General features: G+C 45.3%; 1 protein-coding gene across 6 annotated transcripts in view; it reads right to left on the bottom strand.

Moving 5' to 3' along the window:
• Positions 1–4,404: 4,404 nt before the first annotated feature.
• Positions 4,405–23,313, bottom strand: part of LCMT2 (leucine carboxyl methyltransferase 2) — a 69,195-nt gene continuing 50,286 nt past the window's right edge. For 5 of the 6 annotated variants that reach the window (XM_037904218.1, XM_037904078.2, XM_037904151.2 and 2 more), the window contains 3 exons: positions 5,897–6,084; positions 5,672–5,807; positions 4,405–4,950 (listed from right to left, as the gene is read on the bottom strand). In XM_037904218.1, the coding sequence (XP_037760146.1) occupies positions 4,783–4,950; positions 5,672–5,807; positions 5,897–6,084 (492 nt within the window). In that variant the 3' untranslated portion in view covers positions 4,405–4,782. Of the gene's footprint in view, positions 4,951–5,671; positions 5,808–5,896; positions 6,085–8,975; positions 9,710–23,313 lie in introns of those variants that run through there. The other variant, XM_037904333.2, reaches the window with a different exon arrangement.

Below are 23,313 nucleotides of genomic sequence, written 5' to 3' on the forward strand. Positions count from 1 at the left end.
TAACCCTAACCCTAACCCTAACCCTAACCCTAACCCTAACCCTAACCCTAACCCTAACCCTAACCCTAACCCTAACCCTAACCCTAACCCTAACCCTAACCCTAACCCTAACCCTAACCCTAACCCCTAACCCTAACCCTAACCCTAACCCTAACCCTAACCCTAACCCTAACCCTAACCCTAACCCTAACCCTAACCCTAACCCTAACCCTAACCCTAACCCTAACCCTAACCCTAACCCTAACCCTAACCCTAACCCTAACCCTAACCCTAACCCTAACCCTAACCCTAACCCTAACCCTAACCCTAACCCTAACCCTAACCCTAACCCTAACCCTAACCCTAACCCTAACCCTAACCCTAACCCTAACCCTAACCCTAACCCTAACCCTAACCCCTAACCGTAACCCTAACCCCTAACCCCAACCCTAACCCCTAAACCCTAACCCTAAGCGTAACCCCTAACCCTCACCCTAACCCCTAACCCTAAACCCTCACCCTAACCCAACCCTAAGCCCTAACCCTAAACCCAACCCTAAATCAAACCCTAACCCTAACCCAACCCTAAAACCCAACCCTAACCCTCACCCCCTAACCCCAACCCCAACTCTAACCCCTAACACGACCCTTACCCTCACCCCTGACCTCTAAACCCTAACCACTAACCCTAAACTCAAACCCTTGACCCTAACCCGAGCCGGACCCTAACCCAAACCCCTTACTCTCACCCTCACCCAAAAACCTAACCCGCACTCTACCCCTAACCCTAACCCCTCAACCTCACCCCTAACCCTAAAGCCTAACCCTCTAACCCTAACCCTAACTCCTAATGCTATACCCTAACCCTAAACCCAAATCCCTAACACAACCCTAAGCCCTTAACCCTTAACCTGACCCGTAACCATAACCTTAACCCCTGACCCTAGCCCTAACCTTAAACCCAAACCCTACCCTAACCTTTAACCCTCACCCTGACCCTACCCCTACTCTCACCCTAAATCCTGACCCTACCCCTAACCCCTAAACCGTAACCTAACCCTAACCCTAACCTAACCATAACCCCAAATGCTAACCCTAACCCTCACCCTAACCCCTAACCCTTAACCATAACCCCTAACCCTAATCCCTGTCCCTGACCCCTACCCCAAACCTAAACCCTAACCCCAAAACCCTCACCCTAACCCTTAAACCTAACCCTAAACCCTAACCGGAAACCCTAAACCCTAACCCCAAAACCCTAACCCCTCACCCTCATCCCTAACCCCAACCCCTCACCCTAACCAACAACCGTAACCCTAACCCCTCACCCTAAACCCTAACCTTTACCCTTATCCCTAAACACTAACCGTAAACTCTCACCCTCACCCTAACCAATAACCCTAAGAACCCTATCCCTCACCCTAATCGAAATCGAACTCAACATGGATGCTGCTGCACAATGGATTAATGACCCTAGCCTCATACTTCCAACATGGCTTCATGAGGATGACTCAGAAGTCCAACTGATAAGGTTTGATAATCACACTCTTCAGTTAGCAATCTGGGATGGACTGAACAAAGAACATGCGAAGAAATTTCTGGCAAAAATTAGACAAGTCATTGTCAAACTATGAACCCCAAGTATTTGAAGTGTTCCTTTAAAAAGCAGAAGTTAAATCCTAGTGAGGAAAATAGAAAGGAGCATAAACTCTGGCAAGTGAAGTATAAAAATATAATAAGCAAGGCCAAAAAAGAATTTGAAGAACAGTTAGCCAAAGACTCAAAAAGTAATAGCGAATTTTTTTTTTTTTGAGAACATCAGAAGCAGGAAGCTTGCTAAACAACCAGTGGGGCCACTTGACAATCAAGATGGTAAACGAGCACTCAAGGGCAATAAGGCCATTGCAGAGGAAGTAAATGAATTCTTTGCATCAGTCTTCATGGCTGAGGATGTGAGGGAGATTGCAAAACCTGAGCTTTTCTTTTTAGGTGACAAATCTGAGGAACTGTCCCAGATTGAGGTGTCATTAGAGGAGGTTTTGGAATAAATTGATAAATTAAACAGTAATAAGTCACCAGGACCAGATGGTATTCACCCAAGAGTTCTGAAGGAACTCAAATGCGAAATCGCAGAACTAACCAGGGGTCAACAAGAATGTGGACAAAGGGGATTCAGTGGTGTAGTAAGAAGAGGGCCTGAAACATAAGCCCATGTATCAGAGACCTGGTATGAGGCCTGAGCTAAAGTAGTCAAACCTTTGCTGATACAATATAAAGCAAAGTTAAGTTGTGAGCAAGAGGCAGGCTCTGCTCACAGAATCTGGCAAGAACAGGGCTGATTCTGCAGAAACACATATTCCTAAGAGATGCAAGGCACAAAGTACTCATGCAAGCACATTCCAGAAGGGTGATACCAGAAGACCTCAATACCAGTACATTTCCCAAAGATAACAGGAACCCACTGACCCATCTTAAGGATAAGATCAGGATGGCAGCATGATGAATAGAGATGTTTTAATCAAACCAACAGGTACAAGGCCATGATACGTCACGGGCAATATGTAATTTGTTTGTATCTGTGTATAAAGATATATCTCAGACGGAGTGTCTTTGGAGAGCCTAAGGAGCAGTGGAAAGTCCCACCACTGACTGAGCTGCATTCATTGTCATGGGCATACATGTCTTAGTATCCTCATAGAGTCTTCCAGGTGCTATTACCGTGCTTCATCGACAATAAACCTGCCGCGCGCCTTCGCACCTTAACGGATTTTGTGGTCATTGGGCGGCTCACTCGAGGTCTCCTGTGCCAGTTATCTGAGCAGAGCTGGAACAGCACACAAGGAGAACACACACGCACAGCCGAACATCTGACAACAAGTGGATATAGTGTACTTAGATTTTCAAAAAGCCTTTGACAAGGTCTCTCACCAAAGGCTCTTAAGCAAAGTAAGATGTCATGGGATAAGAGAGAAGGTCCTCTCATAGATCAGTAATTGGTTAAAAGATAGGAAACAAAGGGTAGGAATAAATGGTCAGTTTTCAGCATGGAGAGAGGTAAATAGGGGTATCCCCTAGAGGTCTGTACCGGGACCAATACTATTTAACGTATTAACAAATGATCTGAAAAAAGGGGTAAACAGGTGGCAAAATTTGCAGACAGAAAACTACTCAAGATAGTTAAGTCCCAGGCAGACTGTAAAGAGCTACAAAAGGATCTCACAAAACTGGGTGACTGGGCAACAAAATGGCAGATGACATTCAATGTTGATAAATGCAAAGTAATGCAAATTGGAAAACATAATCCTAACTATACATATAAAATGATGGGGTCTAAATTAGCTGTTACCTCTCAAGAACGAGGTCTTGGAATCATTGTGGATAATTCTCTGAAAACATCCACTCAATGTGCAGCGGCAGTCAAAAAATCGAACAGAATGTTGGGAATTATTAAGAAAGGGATAGATAATAAGATGGAAAATAGCATATTGCCTCTACATAAATCCATGGTACACCCACACCTTGAATACTGCATGCAGATGTGGTTTCCCCATCTCAAAAAAGATATATTGGAATTGGAAAAGGTTCAGAAAAGGGCAACAAAAATGATTAGAGGTATGGAACTGCTTCTGTATGAGCAGAAATTAATAAGATTTGGATTCTTCAATTTGGAAAAGAAACAACTAAGTGGGGATATGATAGGGATCTATAAAATCATGACTGGTGTGGAGTGAGTAAATAAGGAACTATTATTTACTTGTTCTCAGAACAGAAGAACTAGGGGTCACCAAATGAAATTAATAGGGAGCAGATTTAAAACAAACAAAAGGAAGTATTTCTTCACATAAAGCACCGTCAACCTGTGGAACTCTTTGCTAGAAGATGTTGTGAAGCCCAAGACTATAACAGGGTTCAAAAAAGAACTAGATAAGCTCATGGCTATTAACCAGGATGGACAAGGATGGCGTCCCCTAGCCTCTGTTTTCCAGAAGCTGGGAATGGGCAACGGGATGGATCATTTAATGATTCCCTGTTCTGTTCATTCCCTCTGGAGCACCTGGCATTGGCCACTGTCGGAAGACAGGATACTGGGCTAGTCTGACCCAGTGTGGCTGTTTTTATGTTCTCTTCTAGATCTCCAGGGATTCTGGCATCACCCTACCCAACAGCTGTGGAGGTGACTGATTGCTTTGATGGAACAGGGAAACTGCCTATAATGGGATGGGAGTGCATCAGGATACGTGAGGCATGAGCTGCAGGGCTGAGTCTGCCTAGTGTCTTCCCTACACTAAACAAATGTTTTGCCCCCAGCCCCCCTAAAACCCCCCCCACAATCTTTGGCTAATTGTGGTTCTACTGCATACCCTGGGAAGTAGGTCGGCTCCCTCATTTCATCCAGAGGGGTTGTAGCACCATCACAAAAAGCAGTTTTCAGATCATTATTTATTTTACTATATAAAACAATGAGAGAACAATAGAAAAAAAGTAGGATACATACATGTATGCAATGCCGGCCACTTTTCCCACCGCTCAGACCACCATGCTGTCACATCACCTCTCTGGGTCTTCAGCTACTTTTCATCTTCCCCACTGCCCCAGGGTCATGTTGCTGTTCTGTGTCCTTGGACCTCCCCATTGCCATCAGGCCAGATTACTGCTCTGGGTGGCAATCCCTTGTGGGACCACATCACCAGCTTGGGCCGCAGTACAGCCACTTCTGCCACAGGGCCACCTGGCCTCTGTGGTATGCAAGTGCACCATCTTCCCAAGCTGCAGCTCTGTGGTTCTATCCTGGTTTATCTCCCATCACTGACTGGTCAGGATGTTGCTGAGGCATACGCAGACGGGGCGCAGGTTGAGATGGGTCCCGAAGGAGAAGCAGTTCCCACCACCACCAATGAGCAGCAGCTCTCTTTTGTCTGGCAAGAAGATGCTGCTGTGATTGTGCAGCATTAACGGCCACTTCAGGGACACCTGGAAAAGAACAAGAGTCCTGTGTGGGAAACGTACACTGTCTGTTCCAGGCGAGCTGGCCAGACAGGCACCGGAGAGATGCATGGAGGCCAAGAGGGAGCACAGGAAGTGGTGGTGGTGGGGTGCATGGACAAAGTGCTCAAAGCCTGGGAGCTGGAGGGAGACCGGGTGCTCAGAGACCCAGAGTGTGTGGATCAGCCCAAGAACTCAGAATTCTTTGCTAGGAGAAAGAGTAGTGGGCAGAGCTGGGGCGCGGGCCAGGCTACTGAAAGACGTTTATTTATGGAAGCGAGTGACCTTTCTGAGGAAAGAGGAGCCTCCTCTAGCCCAGCCCAGCTGTAGCCCTCTGTCTCCTCCCTTCATTCAGCTTCCCAAAGGCAGTATCCTTGACCCTGATCTCTCCTCCTCCCACAGACTCTCTGTGACTCCTATGGCCTGGCCCATCTTGGCCTCTCCCTCCTCTAGTCTTGGCTAAGGCAGCTCCCCACCTTTTGGCCTTGCTGAGCCCCAGATTCCCATCTCTGCTGAGATCTCCATCCCCTCTGGCCAGGTTGAGTCTAGCTGGCAGATGCAGGGGCATCCTATTCGGGTCCCAGTTTATCCCCTTCTGTATTCTCTATTCCAGGGGCCTGGTCAGTGGCAATCAACAGAGCCCAGGAGACTTCTCCTCCCTTTGTGGAACACAGATTCCTCCTGGAAAGGGGGTTGTTTCAGTACTTACTGTGTCAATCTGATAATCCAAGCTGAAACCTGTCATCAGGTCAATCACAGTCACACCAGGTACTGATGCAGAGTGAAGCCATACTCCCCCCACAAGCAGGAGTTTCCCATCATGTACATGGGCAGTGTGTGAATATCTGTGGAGAGTTCAGAGAGACACAACTCCAATGATGATGAGAGCGAGACATAGAGCACGTGCTTATTGTCCCATGGGATCGCCACTGACCTGGGGATGAAAGGAGGGTGAGTCTCTACACCCTGCCACTGAAAGCCACTCCCAGTCGGTCTCAGAAAGAGCACTGAGTTCAATGGTTGCTCAGCTGCTCCCAGGCCCCCTGCAATGAGCGCTCCCCCGTTCCAGCTGCAGGCACTGTGAGAGTGACGGCCTTCAGGGACTGGCCCCCCGACAGGAATCTAGACAAGCAGAACACAATGAGCTGTAGGTTCAGGGGATCAGGAGCCCAGAGCTGAACTGGACAAGGAGAATGTTTGCACGATTGATCTTTCCTTTTCTCACCCCCAGGGATCTGACATTCTCCCCTCAAGGAGAGAACTGGAGGTAGATTGGGTTTGGCTGAAGGTGAAGTGAACCTGGGAAAGGACATGTCCAACTCTCCAGTGGAGGGAGGATTCTCTCTAATCTATCTACAGCATTTATAAGGCCCCCGTTACCAGAGTATCTGAGCAACTCGCAATTTTTAGCATATTTCGTCTCATAACCCTGAGAGGTAACGTAGCTCTTTGTAACACCTCTTCATCAGCCTCTCAACTAAGGCTTTTGATATGGTCTTGCATGACCACCTCATAAACAAACTAGGGAAATACAACCTAGAGGAATCTGTTATAAGGTAGGTGCATAACTGGTTGGAAAACCGTTCCCAGATAACAGTTATCAATGGTTCACAGTCATACTTGAAGGGCATAATGAGTGGGCTCCTGCAGGGATCAATTCTGGGTCTGGTTCTGTTCAATATCTTCATCAATGACTTAAATAATGGCATAGAGAGTACACTTATAAAGTTTGCAGATGATACCAAGCTGGGAGGGGTTGCAAGTGCTTTGGAGGATAGCATTAGAATTCAAAATGATCTGGACAAACTGGAGAAATGGTCTGAAGTAAACAGGATGAAATTCAATAAGGACAAATGCAAAGTACTCCACTTAGGAAGGAACAATCAGTTGCATATTTACAAAATGGGAAATCACTGCCTAGGAAGGAGTACTGCAGAAAGGGATCTGGGGATCATAGTGGATAACAAGCTAAATATGAGTCTACAGTGTAACGCTGTTACAAAAAAAGTGAACGTCATCCTGCGATGTATTAGCAGGAGTGTTGTAAGCAAGACACAAGAAGTAATTCTTCTGCTGTACTCCGCTCTGATTTGGCCTCAATTGGACTAGTGTGTCCAGTTCTGGGCACCACGTTTCAGGAAGGATGTGGACAAATTTGAGAGAGTCCAGAGAAGAACAACAAAAATGATGAAAAGTCTAGAAAACATGACCTGTGAGGGAAGATTGAAAAAACTGGGTTTGTTTAGTCTGGAAAAGAGAAGACTGAGAGAGGACATAACGGTTTTCAAGTATGTAAAAAGTTGTTACAAGGAGAAGGAAGAAAAATTGTTCTTGTTAACCTCTTAGGATAGGACAAGAAGCAATGGGCTTACATTGCAGCAAGGGTGGTTTAGGTTGGACATTAGGAAAAACTTCCTGTCAGGGTGGTTAAGTTCTGGAATAAATTGTCTAGGGAGGTTGTGAAATCTCCATTATTGGAGGTTTTTAAGAGCAGGTTAGACAACACCTGTGTGATGCTCTGTACCTTGGGGGAGCACCCTACACCTCTATGTTCATCTTTATAATATGATTGTGTGGTATCCAATGCAAAGTTTGTCATGGGTGTCTTCAGAAGGCTCATGATGCACTAAGCATTGTAGTAATGTTATAGGTTGTATATAGTTATGTGGCTGAAAATGTATCCTCATCGCTTAAAAGAAGCCCAGGCAAAACTCTCCAAGAGCAGAGGGGCAGTTCATACCTCATCAGGGCATGTATTGGACAAACCCTGCCCAGCCCCACAGGAACAAAGGACACTGACCTAGGCAGCAACACAGGATCTGTTGGACTCTCGAGTGAGTCACCCCCCTTTTCCTTGGTCAGTGTGGGGTTGCGATGAGGTAATGCTCACCTGACCCTGAAGGGGAGGGGGGCAAATCCAAGAGGGAAGAAAGAATATGATAAAAGGGAATGATGTTTGCCCGGCTCTTCCTCTCTCTTCCACCTCCATCTGCAGACATCACCAGCAAGCGACTGAAGCACTGATCAAAGTGGAGAGCTGACTAAGGGCAACCAGCCATCCTGTGGTAAGAAGCATCTAAGTTTGTCAGGGCACTGAAGGTGTTAAGATCAGTTTAGAATGCTTTTTGCTTTTATTTCATTTGACCAAATCTGATTTGTTGTGCTTTGACTTATAATCACTTAAAATCTATCTTTGTAGTTAATAAATGTGTTTGTTTATTCTACCTGAAGCAGTGCGTTTGGTTTGAAGGGTGTCGATAACAAGCTTGGTGCATATCAATTTATTTGTTAAACGGACGAACTCATATAAGCTTGCAGCATCCAGCGGGTATAACTGGACACTGCAAGACAGACGTTCCTAGGATCGTGTCTGGGACCGGAGATATTGGCTAGTGTCATTCAGTTGCACAATCCAAGAAACAGCTTACATGCCAGAGGCTGTGTGTGAACAGCCCAGGAGTGGGGGTACTTACAGCAGAGCAGGGTAATGGTCGCTCCGAGTCAAGGATTAGAGTGACCTAGCAGAACATAGGTCCAGATAACACCAGGGGAACATCGCCTCTGCCATTTTCTCATTTTCTGTTATTATTTCCCCCCCAAGCAGTAAAGGGCCTGCTCTGTCCTTGGTCTTCCTCTTGCTTCTAATGCGTTTGTAGAATGTTTTCTTGTTACCCTTTATGTCTCCAGCTAGTTTGATCTCATTTTGTGCCTTGGCCTTTCTAATTTTGTCCCTACGTACTTGTTTTATTTATTTATATTCATCCTTTCTACTTTTTCCTCATTTCCACTTTTTATAGGACTCTTTTGATTTTTAGATCATTGAAGATCTCCTGATTAAGCCAGAGTGGTCTCGTGCCATCCTTCCTATCTTTCCTACACAGTGGGCTAGTTTCCTTTTGTGCCCTTAATAATGTTTCTTTGAAAAACTGCCAACTGTCTCTATTGTTTTTCCCCTTAGACTTGCTTCCCTTGGGATCTTACCTACCAACTCCCTGAGTTTGCTAAAGTCTGCCTTCTTAAAATCCATTGTCTTTATTTTGCTGTTCTCCCTCCAACCATTTGCTAGAATCATGAACTCTATAATTTCATGATCATTTTCACTCAAGCTGCCTTCCACTTTCAAATTCTCAACCAGTTCATCCCTAATTGTCAAAATCAATTCTAGAACAGCCTCTCCCCGAGTACCTGTCTCCACCTTCTGAAATAAAAAATTGTCTCCAATACAGTCCAAGAATTTATTGGATAATCTGTGTCCTGCTATATTATTTTCCCAACAGATGTCTGGATAGTTGAAGTCCCCCATCACCACCAAGTCCTGTGCTTTGGATGATTTTGTTCACTGTTTAAGCCTCATCCACCTCTTCTTTCTGGTTAGATGGTCTGTCGGAGACCCCTACCTTAACATCACCCTTGTTTTAATGTTGGCATTTAAGTTCCTGTGGCACAGACTCCTATTTCTAAAACCATAGACAGAGGTCAGTGAATTCCCTGATCAGCCCATTCCCTGATCAGCCCACTTTTGAAGATCTCCACAGAAATATCATCTGCTTTGCCATTTCCATTTGCTTGACAGCTTTCCACTCTTCAGACATGTTCAGCAGAATTGAGAGGTGGTCTTGAAGTGGAAGTTGTTCAAGATCATCAAGAGCTGATGCTGACATGGTGGATGGGCAGTTAAGCACCTCTTTGAAGTGTTCAGCCAATGTTTTCTGAATTTGTCCACGATCGACCAGCAGCAGTGACTCATCTGCATTCCAGACAGGAGTGGTACCATTAGAGTGTATGTCGTACATGATTTTAGCTCATCAAAAAAACTATTTGGAGTCTTTTGGTCTGCCACTGATTGAAGCTGCTCAGCTTTCATGTTTTCAACAGCTATCTTTTGTGGCAAAACTTAGTTTGCAAATTACACTTTATACATGAATAAGCCATCTTTTTAATAGATGAGTTTTTATTATTTATCCATAACTGATGAAGAGCATGCATGCATGGATGTCAGGAGTTGCTTTATCTCAGTGTCATTTTTGTCAAACCAGTCCTGATGCTCAGTTTACGAAGCTGAGAACTTCTTTAGATACATCAAATACTGTTTCCTTAAAAGATGACCAGGCAAAGCGAGTGTTCATTATGTCTGACTGAGAAAGTGTGAGAACTTCACATTTTTTAACAAGTCTGGAGCACGTGAGCTCAGATTTCATTATGTGCACACTGAGCTTGGGTACTGGAGTGACGACATCTGCGCTGGTTTAATTGGAGGAGCACTGTCATTTTACATCTCACAAGCCAATGATCAGACCACATGCATGCTCCCCACATTGTACAGGTGATTTTTACATACTGATGGTCTTGTTGGTGTACAATGACAGAGTCAATTAAATACCAATGACAAGAGTGGGGATGCATCCATGTTGTTCTGTGCTTCGTTGTTTGCTGAAATATGTTTGTGATAACTAGCTGGTTCTCTGTGCACTTTGTGATGAGTAGTGTGATATTTGAGTTCTCTTTCCCCACACCATGTTTACCAGTCACCATACACAAGAATATAAAAATGGCCATACTGGGTCAGACCAGTGGCCCATCTAGCCCAGTATCCTTCCTTCTGATAGTGGCCAGCGCCAGATGCTTCAGAGGGAATGAACAGAACAGGACAATTATCGAGTGATCCATCCCCTGTATTCCAGTCCCAGCTTCTGGCAGTTAGAGGTTAGGGGGAACCTGGAGCATGGGATTGCACTTCTGGCCCTCTTGGCGAATAGCCACTGATGGTCCTATCCACTATCAATTTATCTAATTCTTTTTTTAAACCCATTTATACTTTTGGCCTTCACAACATCCCCTGGCAACAAGCTCCACAGATTGACTGCGTGTTGTGTGAGAAGTACTTCCTTTTGTTTGTTTTAAACCTGCTGGCTATTATTTTCATTGGGTGACTCCTGGTTCTTCTGTTATGTTAAGGGGTAAATAATACTTCCCTATTCACTTTTTCCACACTAGTCATGATGTTATACACCTTTGTCATATCCTCCCTTAATTGTCTCTTTCCTAAACGGAAAAGTCCCAGTCTTTTTACTCTCTCCTCGTATGAAAGCTATTCCATACCCTTACTCATTTCTGTTGCCCTTCTACGTACCTCTTTCAATTCCAATATATCTTTTTTGAGATGGCGAGACCAGAACTGCACTCAGTATTCAAGATGTGGGTGTAGCATGGATTTGTATAGTGGCAGTATGATATTTTCTGTCTTATCCTCTATCCCTTTCCTAATGGTTCCTAACACAGTTAGCTTTTTTCACTGTTGCTGCACACTAAGCTGATGTTTTCAGAGTACTATTCATGATACCACTAAAGAATGAAATTTTGGCAACAGCTCATTTAGACCCCATCATTTTGTATATTTAGTTGGAATTATGTTTTCCCATGTGCATTACTTTGCACTTATCAATACTGATTTTCATCTGCAATTTTCTTGCCCAGTCACCCAGGTTTTGTGAGATCCCTTTGTAACTCTTTGCAGTCAGCTTTGGACTTAACTATCTTAAGTAATTTAGCATCATTTGACAACTTTGCCGCCTCACTGTTTACCCCCTTTTCCAGATCATTTATGAATATGTTGAGGTCCCACTATTTACCATTTTCCACCACGAAAACTGATCATTTATTCCTTCCCTGTCTTTCAACCCATTACTGATACATGAGAGGACCTTCCCTCTTATCCCATGACAGCTTACTTTGCTGAAGAGCCTTCGATGTGGGATCTTGTCAAAGGCTTTCCGAAAATCAAGATACGATATTCCAACTGAATCACCATCACATGCTGGTTGACACCTTCAAAGAATTCTAATAGATTAGTGAGACGTGATTCGCCTTTAAAAAAGCCATGTTGACTTTTCCCCAACATATCATGTTCATCTATGTGTCTGATAATTCTGTTCTTCACTATAGTTTCAACTAATTTGCCTTGTACTGAAGTAGGGTTTACCAGCTTGTAACTGCCAGGAAAGGCCCTGCCTAGACCCTTTTTTAAAAAAATTGCTGTTAGATTGGCTATCCTCAGGTCATCTGGTAGAGGCTGATTTAAGTTATAGGTTACATATTAAATGCTGTGGAATACAGGAGATCAGCCTATATGATCTAATGTCCCTTCTGGCCTTAACCGATATAAAATGTAGAGAAATACTACTATCCCTATTGTTCAGACGGGAACTCAAATACAGAGAGACTAAAGGAGTTGTCCAAGGTCACACACACAGTCTGTGGCAGAGCAGGGGATTGAATCTTGGTCTTCTGAATCCCAGGTTTGTACCCTAACTGGACAATTCCCCCCAGCCACTAGCAGGACCCATTTCTGTTTCCATGTACAGGATGGCTGCTTCACAGGGTGGAGAGAAGCCTATGGGGGTTTTGTTTTTTTAAATAAAAAATTTGGATTTTTAAAATTTATATTAACTATTTTTCTTTTAAAAAAATACTTATTTAAAATTAAATCTGAAATTATTACAACCTATGTTAAAGTCTAAATTTAAGGTAATCTATTACAACAACTCAAATTAAATAAAAATAATAATCAAGTAGTATGTGTTTGCTGCTGAAGTTTTAAAGAAAGTCAAATGGTGGAAGTCACTGGCTAAGCACCTGGAGCACCAGAGTTTGCTGAAGTGCCAAACCAGCTTTTAACAGCAGTATCCTCTTCTGTAGGTGCACAGAAAATATTTTCTCCATTTCAGTTTATTCAACTAGTTCACTTTAATAAACAGTTCATTCAAAGTTGAGAACAGCTAGGAAGCTGAAAAAGCAGGAAAGCTTGTTTTCTGCTTCCAATCTATGAATAAAAGTAAGGTGAGGATGAAAAACTCCTGGTTCCAAAATCTTGAAGGACCTGGAGACTAGAAGACTTGTTGTTAGTGCTGTGGAATGTTGTTGCTGGTGCAGTCATAGAATCATAGAATATCAGGGTTGGAAGGGACCTCAGGAGGTCATCTAGTCCAACCCCCTGCTCAAAGCAGGACCAATCCCCAATTAAATCATCCCAGCCAGGGCTTTGTCAAGCCTGACCTTAAAAACCTCTAAGGAAGGAGATTCCACCACCTCCCTAGGTAACGCATTCCAGTGTTTCACCACCCTCCTAGTGAAAAAGGTTTTCCTAATATCCAACCTAAACCTCCCCCACTGCAACTTGAGACCATCACTCCTTGTCCTGTCCTCTTCTACCACTCAGAATAGTGTAGAACCATCCTCTCTGGAACCACCTCTCAGATAGTTGAAAGCAGCTATCAAATCCCCCCTCATTCTTCTCTTCTGTAGACTAAACAATCCCAGTTCCCTCAGCCTCTCCTCATAACTCATGTGTTCCAGACCCCTAACCATTTTTGTTGCCCTTCGCTGGACTCTCTCCAATTTATCCACGTCCTTCTTGTAGTGTGGGGCCCAAAACTGGACACAGTACTCCAGATGAGGCCTCACCAATGTTGAATAGAGGGGAATGATCACGTCCCTCGATCTGCTCGCTATGCCCCTACTTATACATCCCAAAATGCCATTGGCCTTCTTGGCAACAAGGGCACACTGTTGACTCATATCCAGCTTCTCATCCATTGTAACCCCTAGGTCCTTTTCCGCAGAACTGCTGCCTAGCCATTCGGTCCCTAGTCTGTAGCTGTGCACTGGGTTCTTCCGTCCTAAGTGCAGGACCCTGCACTTATCCTTGTTGAACCTCATCAGATTCCTTTTGGCCCAATCCTCCAATTTGTCTAGGGCCCTCTGTATCCTATCCATGCCCTCCAGCATATCTACCACTCCTCCTAGTTTAGTATCATCCGCAAATTTGCTGAGAGTGCAATCCACACCATCCTCCAGATCATTTATGAAGATACTGAACAAAATCGGCCCCAGGACCGACCCTTGGGGCACTCCACTTGATACCGGCTGCCAACTAGACATGGAGCCATTGATCACTACCCGTTGAGCCCGACAATCTAGCCAACTTTCTACCCACCTTATAGTGCATTCATCCAGCCCATACTTCTTTAACTTGCTGACAAGAATACTATGGGAGACCGTGTCAAAAGCTTTGCTAAACTCAAGAAATAATACATCCACTGCTTTCCCTTCATCCACAGAATCAGTAATCTCATCAGAGAAGGCGATTAGATTAGTCAGGCATGACCTACCCTTGGTGAATCCATGCTGACTGTTCCTGATCACTTTCCTCTCCTCTAAGTGCTTCAGGATTGATTCCTTGAGGACCTGCTCCACGATTTTTCTGGGGACTGAGGTGAGGCTGACTGGCCTGTAGTTCCCAGGATCCTCCTTCTTCCCTTTTTTAAAGATTGGCACTACATTAGCCTTTTTCCAGTCATCTGGGACTTCCCCCGTTCGCCAACAGTTTTCAAAGATAATGGCCAATGGCTCTGCAATCACAGCCGCCAATTCCTTTAGCACTCTCGGATGCAACTCGTCCGGCCCCATGGACTTGTGCACGTCCAGCTTTTCTAAATAGTCCCTAACCACCTCTTTCTCCACAGAGGGCTGGCCATCTACTCCCCATGTTGTGATGCCCAGTGCAGCAGTCTGGGAGCTGTCCTTGTTAGTGAAGACAGAGGCAAAAAAAGCATTGAGCACATTAGCTTTTTCCACATCCTCTGTCACTAGGTTGCCTCCCTCGTTCAGTAAGGGGCCCACACTTTCCTTGGCTTTCTTCTTGTTGCCAACATACCTGAAGAAACCCTTCTTGTTACTCTTGACATCTCTTGCTAGCTGCAGCTCCAGGTGCGATTTGGCCCTCCTGATTTCATTCCTACATGCCCGAGCAATATTTTTATACTCTTCCCTGGTCATATGTCCAACCTTCCACTTCTTATAAGCTTCTTTTTTATGTTTAAGATCCCCTAGGATTTCACCGTTAAGCCAAGCTGGTCGCATGCCATATTTACTATTCTTTCGACTCATCGGGATGGTTTGTCCCTGTAACCTCAACAGGGATTCCTTGAAATACAGCCAGCTCTCCTGGACTCCTTTCCCCTTCATGTTAGTCCCCAGGGGATCCTACCCATCCGCTCCCTGAGGGAGTCGAAGTCTGCTTTCCTGAAGTCCAGGGTCCGTATCCTGCTGCTTACTTTTCTTCCCTGCGTCAGGAAGTAGTGTTACTGCTGCCAGTATTGCTGTTCTTGAAGCTTCAGCGTCAGCTGCACTAGCAGACAGTGGCATGTTCAATCAGCAGACCTCAATGTTACTCATAAGATCGACCACAGGCTCGGTTCAGTGGCGAAGGTGCTCGGCCAGGTTTATTGTCGATAAAGCACAGTACTAGAGCCCCACAGGAGCTACAGGTACACTAACTAAGGATTACTATGCTGGGATGGGCTCCATCTATCAAATACTGGGAAGGAGAGCTTTAAACTAGGTCCTATGGGAGATAGTGACAAAAACCTGGCCAATGCACACCCAGGCTTAAGTAATGACAACAAGGGGAATGGACTATTTCTGGAGAAGAGACTAGAAATCACAACTGCATTAAAAAGGTAAGGGGAAAAGCAAGAAGGCAGTCTGCAAAATATCTTCAATGGCTGTATACAAATGCAAGGAGAATGGGAACAAGCAGGATGAACTAGAAGTCATGGTATATAAAGAAAATTATGACTTCGCTAGCATTACAGAGACTTGGTGGGACAACTCTCATAAATGGAGTACCAGTATTGATGGATATAGTTGTGCTGTACATCAAAAATATATACATTTGCTCCGACTTCCAAGAGTAAGTAAGCGACAGATCTACTGAGAGTCTCTGGGTGAGGATAAAAAGGGAAAAGAACAGTAGTCATATTATGGTGGTGGTCTATTATAGACCACCAAATCAGGAAGTGGAAGTAGATGAGTAATTCTACAAGCTGGTAACCAGATTAGCTAACACACATGAACTTTTATTAATGGGGGATTTTAACTTCCCTGAGATCTGTTGGAAGACTACTATAGCACACGGAAAATTTACAAGCTAGAACAAAAGACAATCTAACGCATTTCCTTCCTATTTCTTACAGTTTGTAATCTTAGATGTTTAGTTCAGGTATGGCTTTAGGAGATGTATTTTCCCTGCCCTGCTTCCTCGCTGACCCAGAGAGAACACCAAAGAAACACAAAACAAAACCTTCCCCCACTGATTTGAAAGTATCTTCTCCCCTTATTGGTCCTTTTGGTCAGGTGCCAACCAGGTTATCTGAGCTTCTTAACCCTTTACAGGTAAAGGACAGATTTTATGCTACCCTTAGCTGTATGTTTATGACACGCCCCACAAATCATAGACAGTGCTGGACATCCTGCTCCACACTGGCTGTGAATTCTTCCTAGAGCTCTAGGAGAAAACAGAATTAGTAAGACACATGCACCTCTAGAGACACTACTGATTATATAAAAACTAACAATATTTTCCACATTTCAAGGACAATTTTAACCAGTTGATTCTGGGAAACTTTCATGGGAGAGTGCATCAGCCACTTTGTTAGAAGCTCCTAAAATGTGTTGAATTTCAAAATCAAAATCTTGGAGAGCTAAACTCCACCGAATAAGTTTTTTGTTATTTCCCTTGGCGGTATGAAGCCACTGTAGCGCAGCATAGTTGGTTTGCAGGTGGAAATGCCGTCCCCAAACATATGGGCGTAGCTTTTCCAGAGCGTAGACAATGGTGTAACATTCCTTTTCGCTGATTGACCAGTGGCTTTCCCTCTCAGACAGTTTTTTGCTGAGAAACACGACAGGATGGAATTCTTGATCTGGTCCTTCCTGCATTAAAACTGCCCCCACACCACGCTTGGATGCTTCTGTGGTTAGTAGGAAAGGTTTGTCAAAGTCTGGGGCCCTTAGCACAGGGTCAGACATGAGTGTCACTTTAAGTTGGTTAAACGTTCAGTCTACTGTACTGCATTTGGCTTTCTTTTTGGTTAGGTCTGTCAGTGGGGCGGCAATTTGGCTGTAGTGTGGTACAAATCGCATGTAATACCCGGCCAAGCCTAAGAAGAATTGGACATGTTTCTTTGACTTTGGGACAGGCCACTTTTGGATAGCATTCACTTTGGCCTGCTGGGGGTTGATACTTCCTTGACCCACCTGGTGTCCAAGGTAAGTCACTCTGTTTAGGCCTATTTGACACTTTTTAGCCTTAACAGTTGGTCATGCCTCCCTTATGTGCTCGAAGACTTTTTTCAGATGCTCCAGGTGTTCTGCCCAGGAATCAGAAAAGATGGCCACATCATCAAGGTAGGCAAATGCAGATTTTCTCAATCCCGCTAGGAGACCATCTACCAGTGTTTGGAAAGTGGAGGGTATATTTCGCACCGAAAGGAAGCACATTAAATTCATACAGCCCTACATGAGTGATGAAGGCTCGCTTTTCCTTGGTGGATTCATCCAGCTGTACTTGCCAGTACCCCTTGGTTAAGTCTAAGATAGAGATGAACTGAGCACATCCCAGTTTCTCCAATAGCTCATCTGTGCGTGGCATTGGATAGTCGTCTGGGCAAGTTACAGCATTTAGCTTATGGTAGTTCACGCAAGAGTGTATCTCTCCATCTTGTTTGGGAATTAGAACCACTGGAGATGCCCATGCACTGTTAGAGGGGCGGATTACACCCACCTGTAGCATGTCCTGGATCTCACCCGGTAAGGTTGGGCTCTAATTGGGCGAGCATTACCTGTGTCAATGGAGTGGTATGCCCATTCAGTCAGTCCTGGGGTGGGTGAGAACATCGGCGTGAAGCTAGTGCACAGCTTCTTGATCTGCTGTTGCTGCATACGCCCAAGGGTCATGGAGAGGTTCACCTCTTCCACGCCACCGTCACTTTTTCCTTCGTAGCAGACACCTTCAGGCCACTCAGCAGCATCTCCTCCCTGGGCTGTAATCTGACAAACCTTTAATTCTCTGGAACAAAAAGGCTTTAGAAAATTAACATGGTATGCTTTAGATTTGAGGTGGGGGATGCTATGAAATAATTAACAGCTCCCAGGCACTCTTGGACCGTGAATGGCCCTTCCCACGATGCTTCCATCTTATGGGCCTGAAGTGCCTTCCAGACCATGACCGGGTCCCCTACCAACTGTAATGGCTCCTTAACCTCGTGGCCATATACAAGTTCAAATGGTGAAAACCCTAAACAGGCAAGTGGTACAGCTTTGTACGCAAAAAGCAACTGCTGCAAGACTAGGTCCCAATCATTGGAGAGCTCATTTACAAATCATGGCCCCCAAAGTTCCATTAAACTTCTCCTCCAGGCCATTTGTTTGTTGGTGGTAAGGAGTGGCAACCAAGTGGTTCACCCCATAAGCTTCCCACAGGCTTTTCATGGCCCCTGCCAGAAAATTAGCTCCCGAATCTATAAGGATGTCAGAGGGCCAACCTATCCTGACAAAAATGTCTGTTAATGCCTGGCACACACTTTTAGCTCTGGTGTTGCTTAGAGCTACTGCTTTCGGCCATCGGGTGGCAAAATCCATGAAAGTCAGGATGTACTGCTTTCCTCTGGGTGTCTTTTTCGGAAAAGGACCCAGAATATCCACAGCTACTCACTGAAAGGGAACCTCAGTGATGGGGAGTGGCTGGAGAGGGGCTTTGACCTGGTCTTGGGGTTTTCCCCACTCCTTGGCACACCTCACAAGACCGGACATAGGTAGAAATGTCCTTGCCCATTCCCTCCCAGTGGAATACCTCCCCAATTAGTCTTTGGTCCTGTTCACCCCAGCATGGCCATTAGGATGATTCTGGACTAAGCTCAAGAGTTTTACCCTGTACTTAGTTGGAACTACCAACTGTCTTTGAGGATGCCAGTCTTCCTGGTGTCCACCAGCAAGAGTTTCCTGGTATAAAAGTCCTCTTTCTACCACAAACTGGGATGGATTAGAAGAGCTGAGAGGCGGTGGGTTGCTCCGTGTTGCGGTCCAAGCTCCCTGGAGGATTTCATCTGCTTCCTGCTCGGCCTGGAACTGTTCCCTTGATGCTGGAGACCTCAGTTCCTCGCTGGATGGTGGACCTGGGCTTGGTCCCTTGGGAAGGGATGCAGGGGATGGGGCTGGTTCGGGGGATGGTGACCTGCTCTCCACGGGTGCGCTAGGTTGGGGTTCAGGCTCCGGCTGAGCCTCTTAGAATCATAGAATATCAGGGTTGGAAGGGACCTCAGGAGGTCATCTAGTCCAACCCCCTGCTCAAAGCAGGACCAATCCCCAATTAAATCATCCCAGCCAGGGCTTTGTCAAGCCTGACCTTAAAAACTTCTAAGGAAGGAGATTCCACCACCTCCCTAAGTAACGCATTCCAGTGTTTCACCACCCTCCTAGTGAAAAAGTTTTTCCTAATATCCAACCTAAACCTCCCTCATTGCAACTTGAGACCATTACTCCTTTTCATGTCCTCTTCTACCACTGAGAATAGTGTAGAACCATCCTCTTTGGAACCACCTCTCAGGTAGCTGAAAGCAGCTATCAAATCCCCCCTCATTCCTCTCTTCTGCAGACTAAACAATCCCAGTTCCCTCAGCCTCTCCTCATAAGTCATTTGTTCCAGACCCCTAATCATTTTTGTTGCCCTTCGCTGGACTCTCTCCAATTTTTCCACAGCCTTCTTGTAGTGTGGGGCCCAAAACTGGACACAGTACTCCAGATAAGGCCTCACCAATGTTGAATAGAGGGGAACGATCACGTCCCTCAATCTGCTGGCTATGCTCCTACTTATACATCCCAAAATGCCATTGGCCTTCTTGGCAACAAGGGCACACTGTTGACTCATATCCAGCTTCTTGTTCACTGTCACCCCTAGGTCCTTTTCTGCAGAACTGCTGCCTAGCCATTCAGTCGCTAGTCTGTAGCGGTGCATTGGATTCTTCCGTCCTAAGTGCAGGACTCTGCACTTGTCGTTGTTGAACCTCATCAGATTTCTTTTGGCCCAATCCTCCAATTTGTCTAGGGCCCTCTGTATCCTATCCATGCCCTCCAGCATATCTACCACTCCTCCTAGTTTAGTATCATCCGCAAATTTGCTGAGAGTGCAATCCACACCATCCTCCAGATCATTTATGAAGATATTGAACAAAATCGGCCCCAGGACCGACCCTTGGGGCACTCCACTTGATACCGGCTGCCAACTAGACATGGAGCCATTGATCACTACCCGTTGAGCCCGACAATCTAGCCAACTTTCTACCCACCTTATAGTGCATTCATCCAGCCCATACTTCTTTAACTTGCTGACAAGAATACTGTGGGAGACCGTGTCAAAAGCTTTGCTAAAGTCAAGAAATAATACATCCACTGCTTTCCCTTCATCCACAGAACTAGTAATCTCATCATAGAAGGTGATTAGATTAGTCAGGCATGACCTTCCCTTGGTGAATCCATGCTGACTGTTCCTGATCACCTTCCTCTCCTCTAAGTGCTTCAGAATTGATTCCTTGAGGACCTGCTCCATGATTTTTCCAGGGACTGAGGTGAGGCTGACTGGCCTGTAGTTCCCAGGATCCTCCTTCTTCCCTTTTTTAAAGATGGGGACTACATTAGCCTTTTTCCAGTCGTCCAGGACTTCCCCTGATCGTCATGAGTTTTCAAAGATAATGGCTAATGGCTCTGCAATCACAGCCGCCAACTCCTTTAGCACTCTCGGATGCAACTCGTCCGGCCCCATGGACTTGAGCATGTTCAGCTTTTCTAAATAGTCCAGAACCACTTCTTTCTCCACAGAGGGCTGGCCACCTACTCCCCATGTTGTGATGCCCAGCGCAGCAGTCTGGGAGCTGACCTTGTTAGTGAAGACAGAGGCAAAAAAAGCATTGAGTACATTAGCTTTTTCCACATCCTCTGTCACTAGGTTGCCTCCCTCATTCAGTAAGGGGCCCACACTTTCCTTGGCTTTATTCTTGTTGTCAACATACCTGAAGTAACCCTTCTTGTTACTCTTAACATCTCTTGCTAGCTGCAGCTCCAGGTGTGATTTGGCCCTCCTGATTTCATTCCTACATGCCCGAGCAATATTTTTATACTCTTCCCTGGTCATTTGTCCAATCTTCCACTTCTTGTAAGTTTCTTTTTTATGTTTAAGATCCGCAAGGATTTCACTGTTAAGCCAAGCTGGTCGCCTACCATATTTACTATTCTTTCGACACATCGGGATGGTTTGTCCCTGTAACCTCAATAGGGATTCTTTGAAATACAGCCAGCTCTCCTGGACTTCTTTCCCCCTCATGTTATTCCCCCAGGGGATCCTACCCATCAGTTCCCTGAGGGAGTTGAAGTCTGCTTTCCTGAAGTCCAGGGTCCATATTCTGCTTGTGTAGGTTTAGCTGCTGCTGCTGCCTGGGCGCCCTTGGTGGTGCCCTCTGGTGTTGGGGTTGCAGACAGGGTTGCAAGCGCTGGACTCAGTGCTGGCAACGGTTCTGGTGCTGCTTGCTCTGCCAGTTCCGGTTCTGGGCCTGACTCTGGCTGGGTCTCTGCAACTGGATCCACTACTGCTGTTGCAGACATTGGCATGGAGTCTGGTTCCATCACCTCAGTCTGGGTCTCTGGTAACACAGACGGGGCCCTTGTAGAAGGCTCAGGGACAGAGCTAGGTGTGAAGGTTTGCTTCGCCTGGCTGCGGGTGACCATTCCCACCCTCTGGGCTAGCTTCACATGGTTGGCCAGGTCTTCCCCCAGCAGCATGGGAATGGGATAATAATATTTTTATTCCATAAACACTGTTTTATATCATCATTGGTCACAGTCAGGAACTGCTCCTGTATAACTAAATCACACATCCCTTCAAAGCTAGTTACACCACTTCCTTTGACCCATTTATCTAACAGATCCTTCATCTGGTTTACATAAGCCACATTACTTTGTCCAGTCCCTCTGTTAAGGGCTGTAAATTTTACTCTGTAAGTTTCAGGTGTAATTTGAAATTGTTTCAAAATCAAATCCTTAAATTTACCATATGTAGGGGCAAGGTTGCCGAAGATTGGCGAGGAGCTAAGTGGTGGACTAAGGATGTGACTGGATGTAAGTGGAGGATGCAAGCAGTTTCAATGAACTTTGTCCGACAGAACCTGCCAAAAGATATTGTAGCATAGCTTAGCATATTTTTGCCTGTAAACGAGTCAGTTTATGTAATAAGTATAAATTATATATATAAGAATGTAACCAACTGTTGACCCCATGTAACCCCGAGATAAGCGCGGAGAATATAGCTCCGCAGAGGACTCCCCCCAGGTGGAGTCCTGCCTGGTCAGCTGTCCCGAATGGCCAGAGTCCCCTGCAGCCCCTCCGCGCGTCCTAGGGGCTCCCCACGCAGATTGGAGCGTAAGTTCTTCCTTCCTTCAATAAAGCATAGTTTACTATTCTTAGGCCTGAGTGTCCTCCTTTCGCTGGTATCTCCCCCCACAGCCCTTGCAGGCCCAGCATAGTCAGAAGCATCCTCAATAGGCATTTTGTTGAATATGTCCAGAGCTCTGTCAGTCAATTTTGCTACCAATGTGGTCATCTTGTGATCGTCAGGTATTGCACGGAGTTTGCACAGTCTCTCAAAGGTGATGAAATATTCAGCAATATCACTGGATTCATCATACTGTGGACATAGTCGCTCCCATTTGTGGATTTTTGGGGAAGGATTGTTAGGGTTATCCGGTAGATCCATCTTAGCCCTTTCCAGATCTAAGCGCTTCAGCTCTAACTCCGTATCGAAGCGTTTTGCCTCCATTTCCATTTCCAAGCATTTTGCCTCTGCCTCCGCTTCCAAGCGTTTTGCCTTTGCCTCCGCTTCCAAGCGCTTTAAGGCCATCTGCCTTTCATGTTCTTTCTGTCTCTCTTCAGCTTCAAAACTGGCTAATTCTAGTTTTCTCTGGACATCACTTTCTGTAATCCTAGCCTTCCTGCGCTTAGCCCAGCCTTACCCAAGAGCTAGAAAGAAAAAAAAAAAAAACAGCTTGTGAATTCCCTTGCTATAACTTAACTCCTCTGCCTTCAGGCACAGTAAAAAAAAAAAAATTCCAGCTGCTCTCAGCTTTAAAAAAAGAAAGGGCAAAAATAAAAAGTGTCCTTTAAAAAAAACAAACCTCCCTGCTTTCCAAGCAACCAAAAGAAGCAAAAAAAGTCCTTTTATTATCCTGAGGTTTGTGCTTCTGGTTCAAAATGATCCCACCGTGCTGCCACCATGTCAGGGTTCTCTCCCCACTCTGAACCCTGGGGTACAGATGTGGGGACCCGCATGAAAGACCCCCTAAGTTTATTTCTACCAGCTGTGAAAGTAGAATGAATTATATTGAAATTATAATTCATTAAAGAAATAGTGCTTGAAGAGTTTGTTGAAATATAGTTGTCAGGAAGAGAAACATTAAGGAGTGTGAGACA

Source organism: Chelonia mydas, chromosome 1 (genome assembly GCF_015237465.2).
Source record: "Chelonia mydas isolate rCheMyd1 chromosome 1, rCheMyd1.pri.v2, whole genome shotgun sequence".
Taxonomy (NCBI): domain Eukaryota; kingdom Metazoa; phylum Chordata; order Testudines; family Cheloniidae; genus Chelonia; species Chelonia mydas.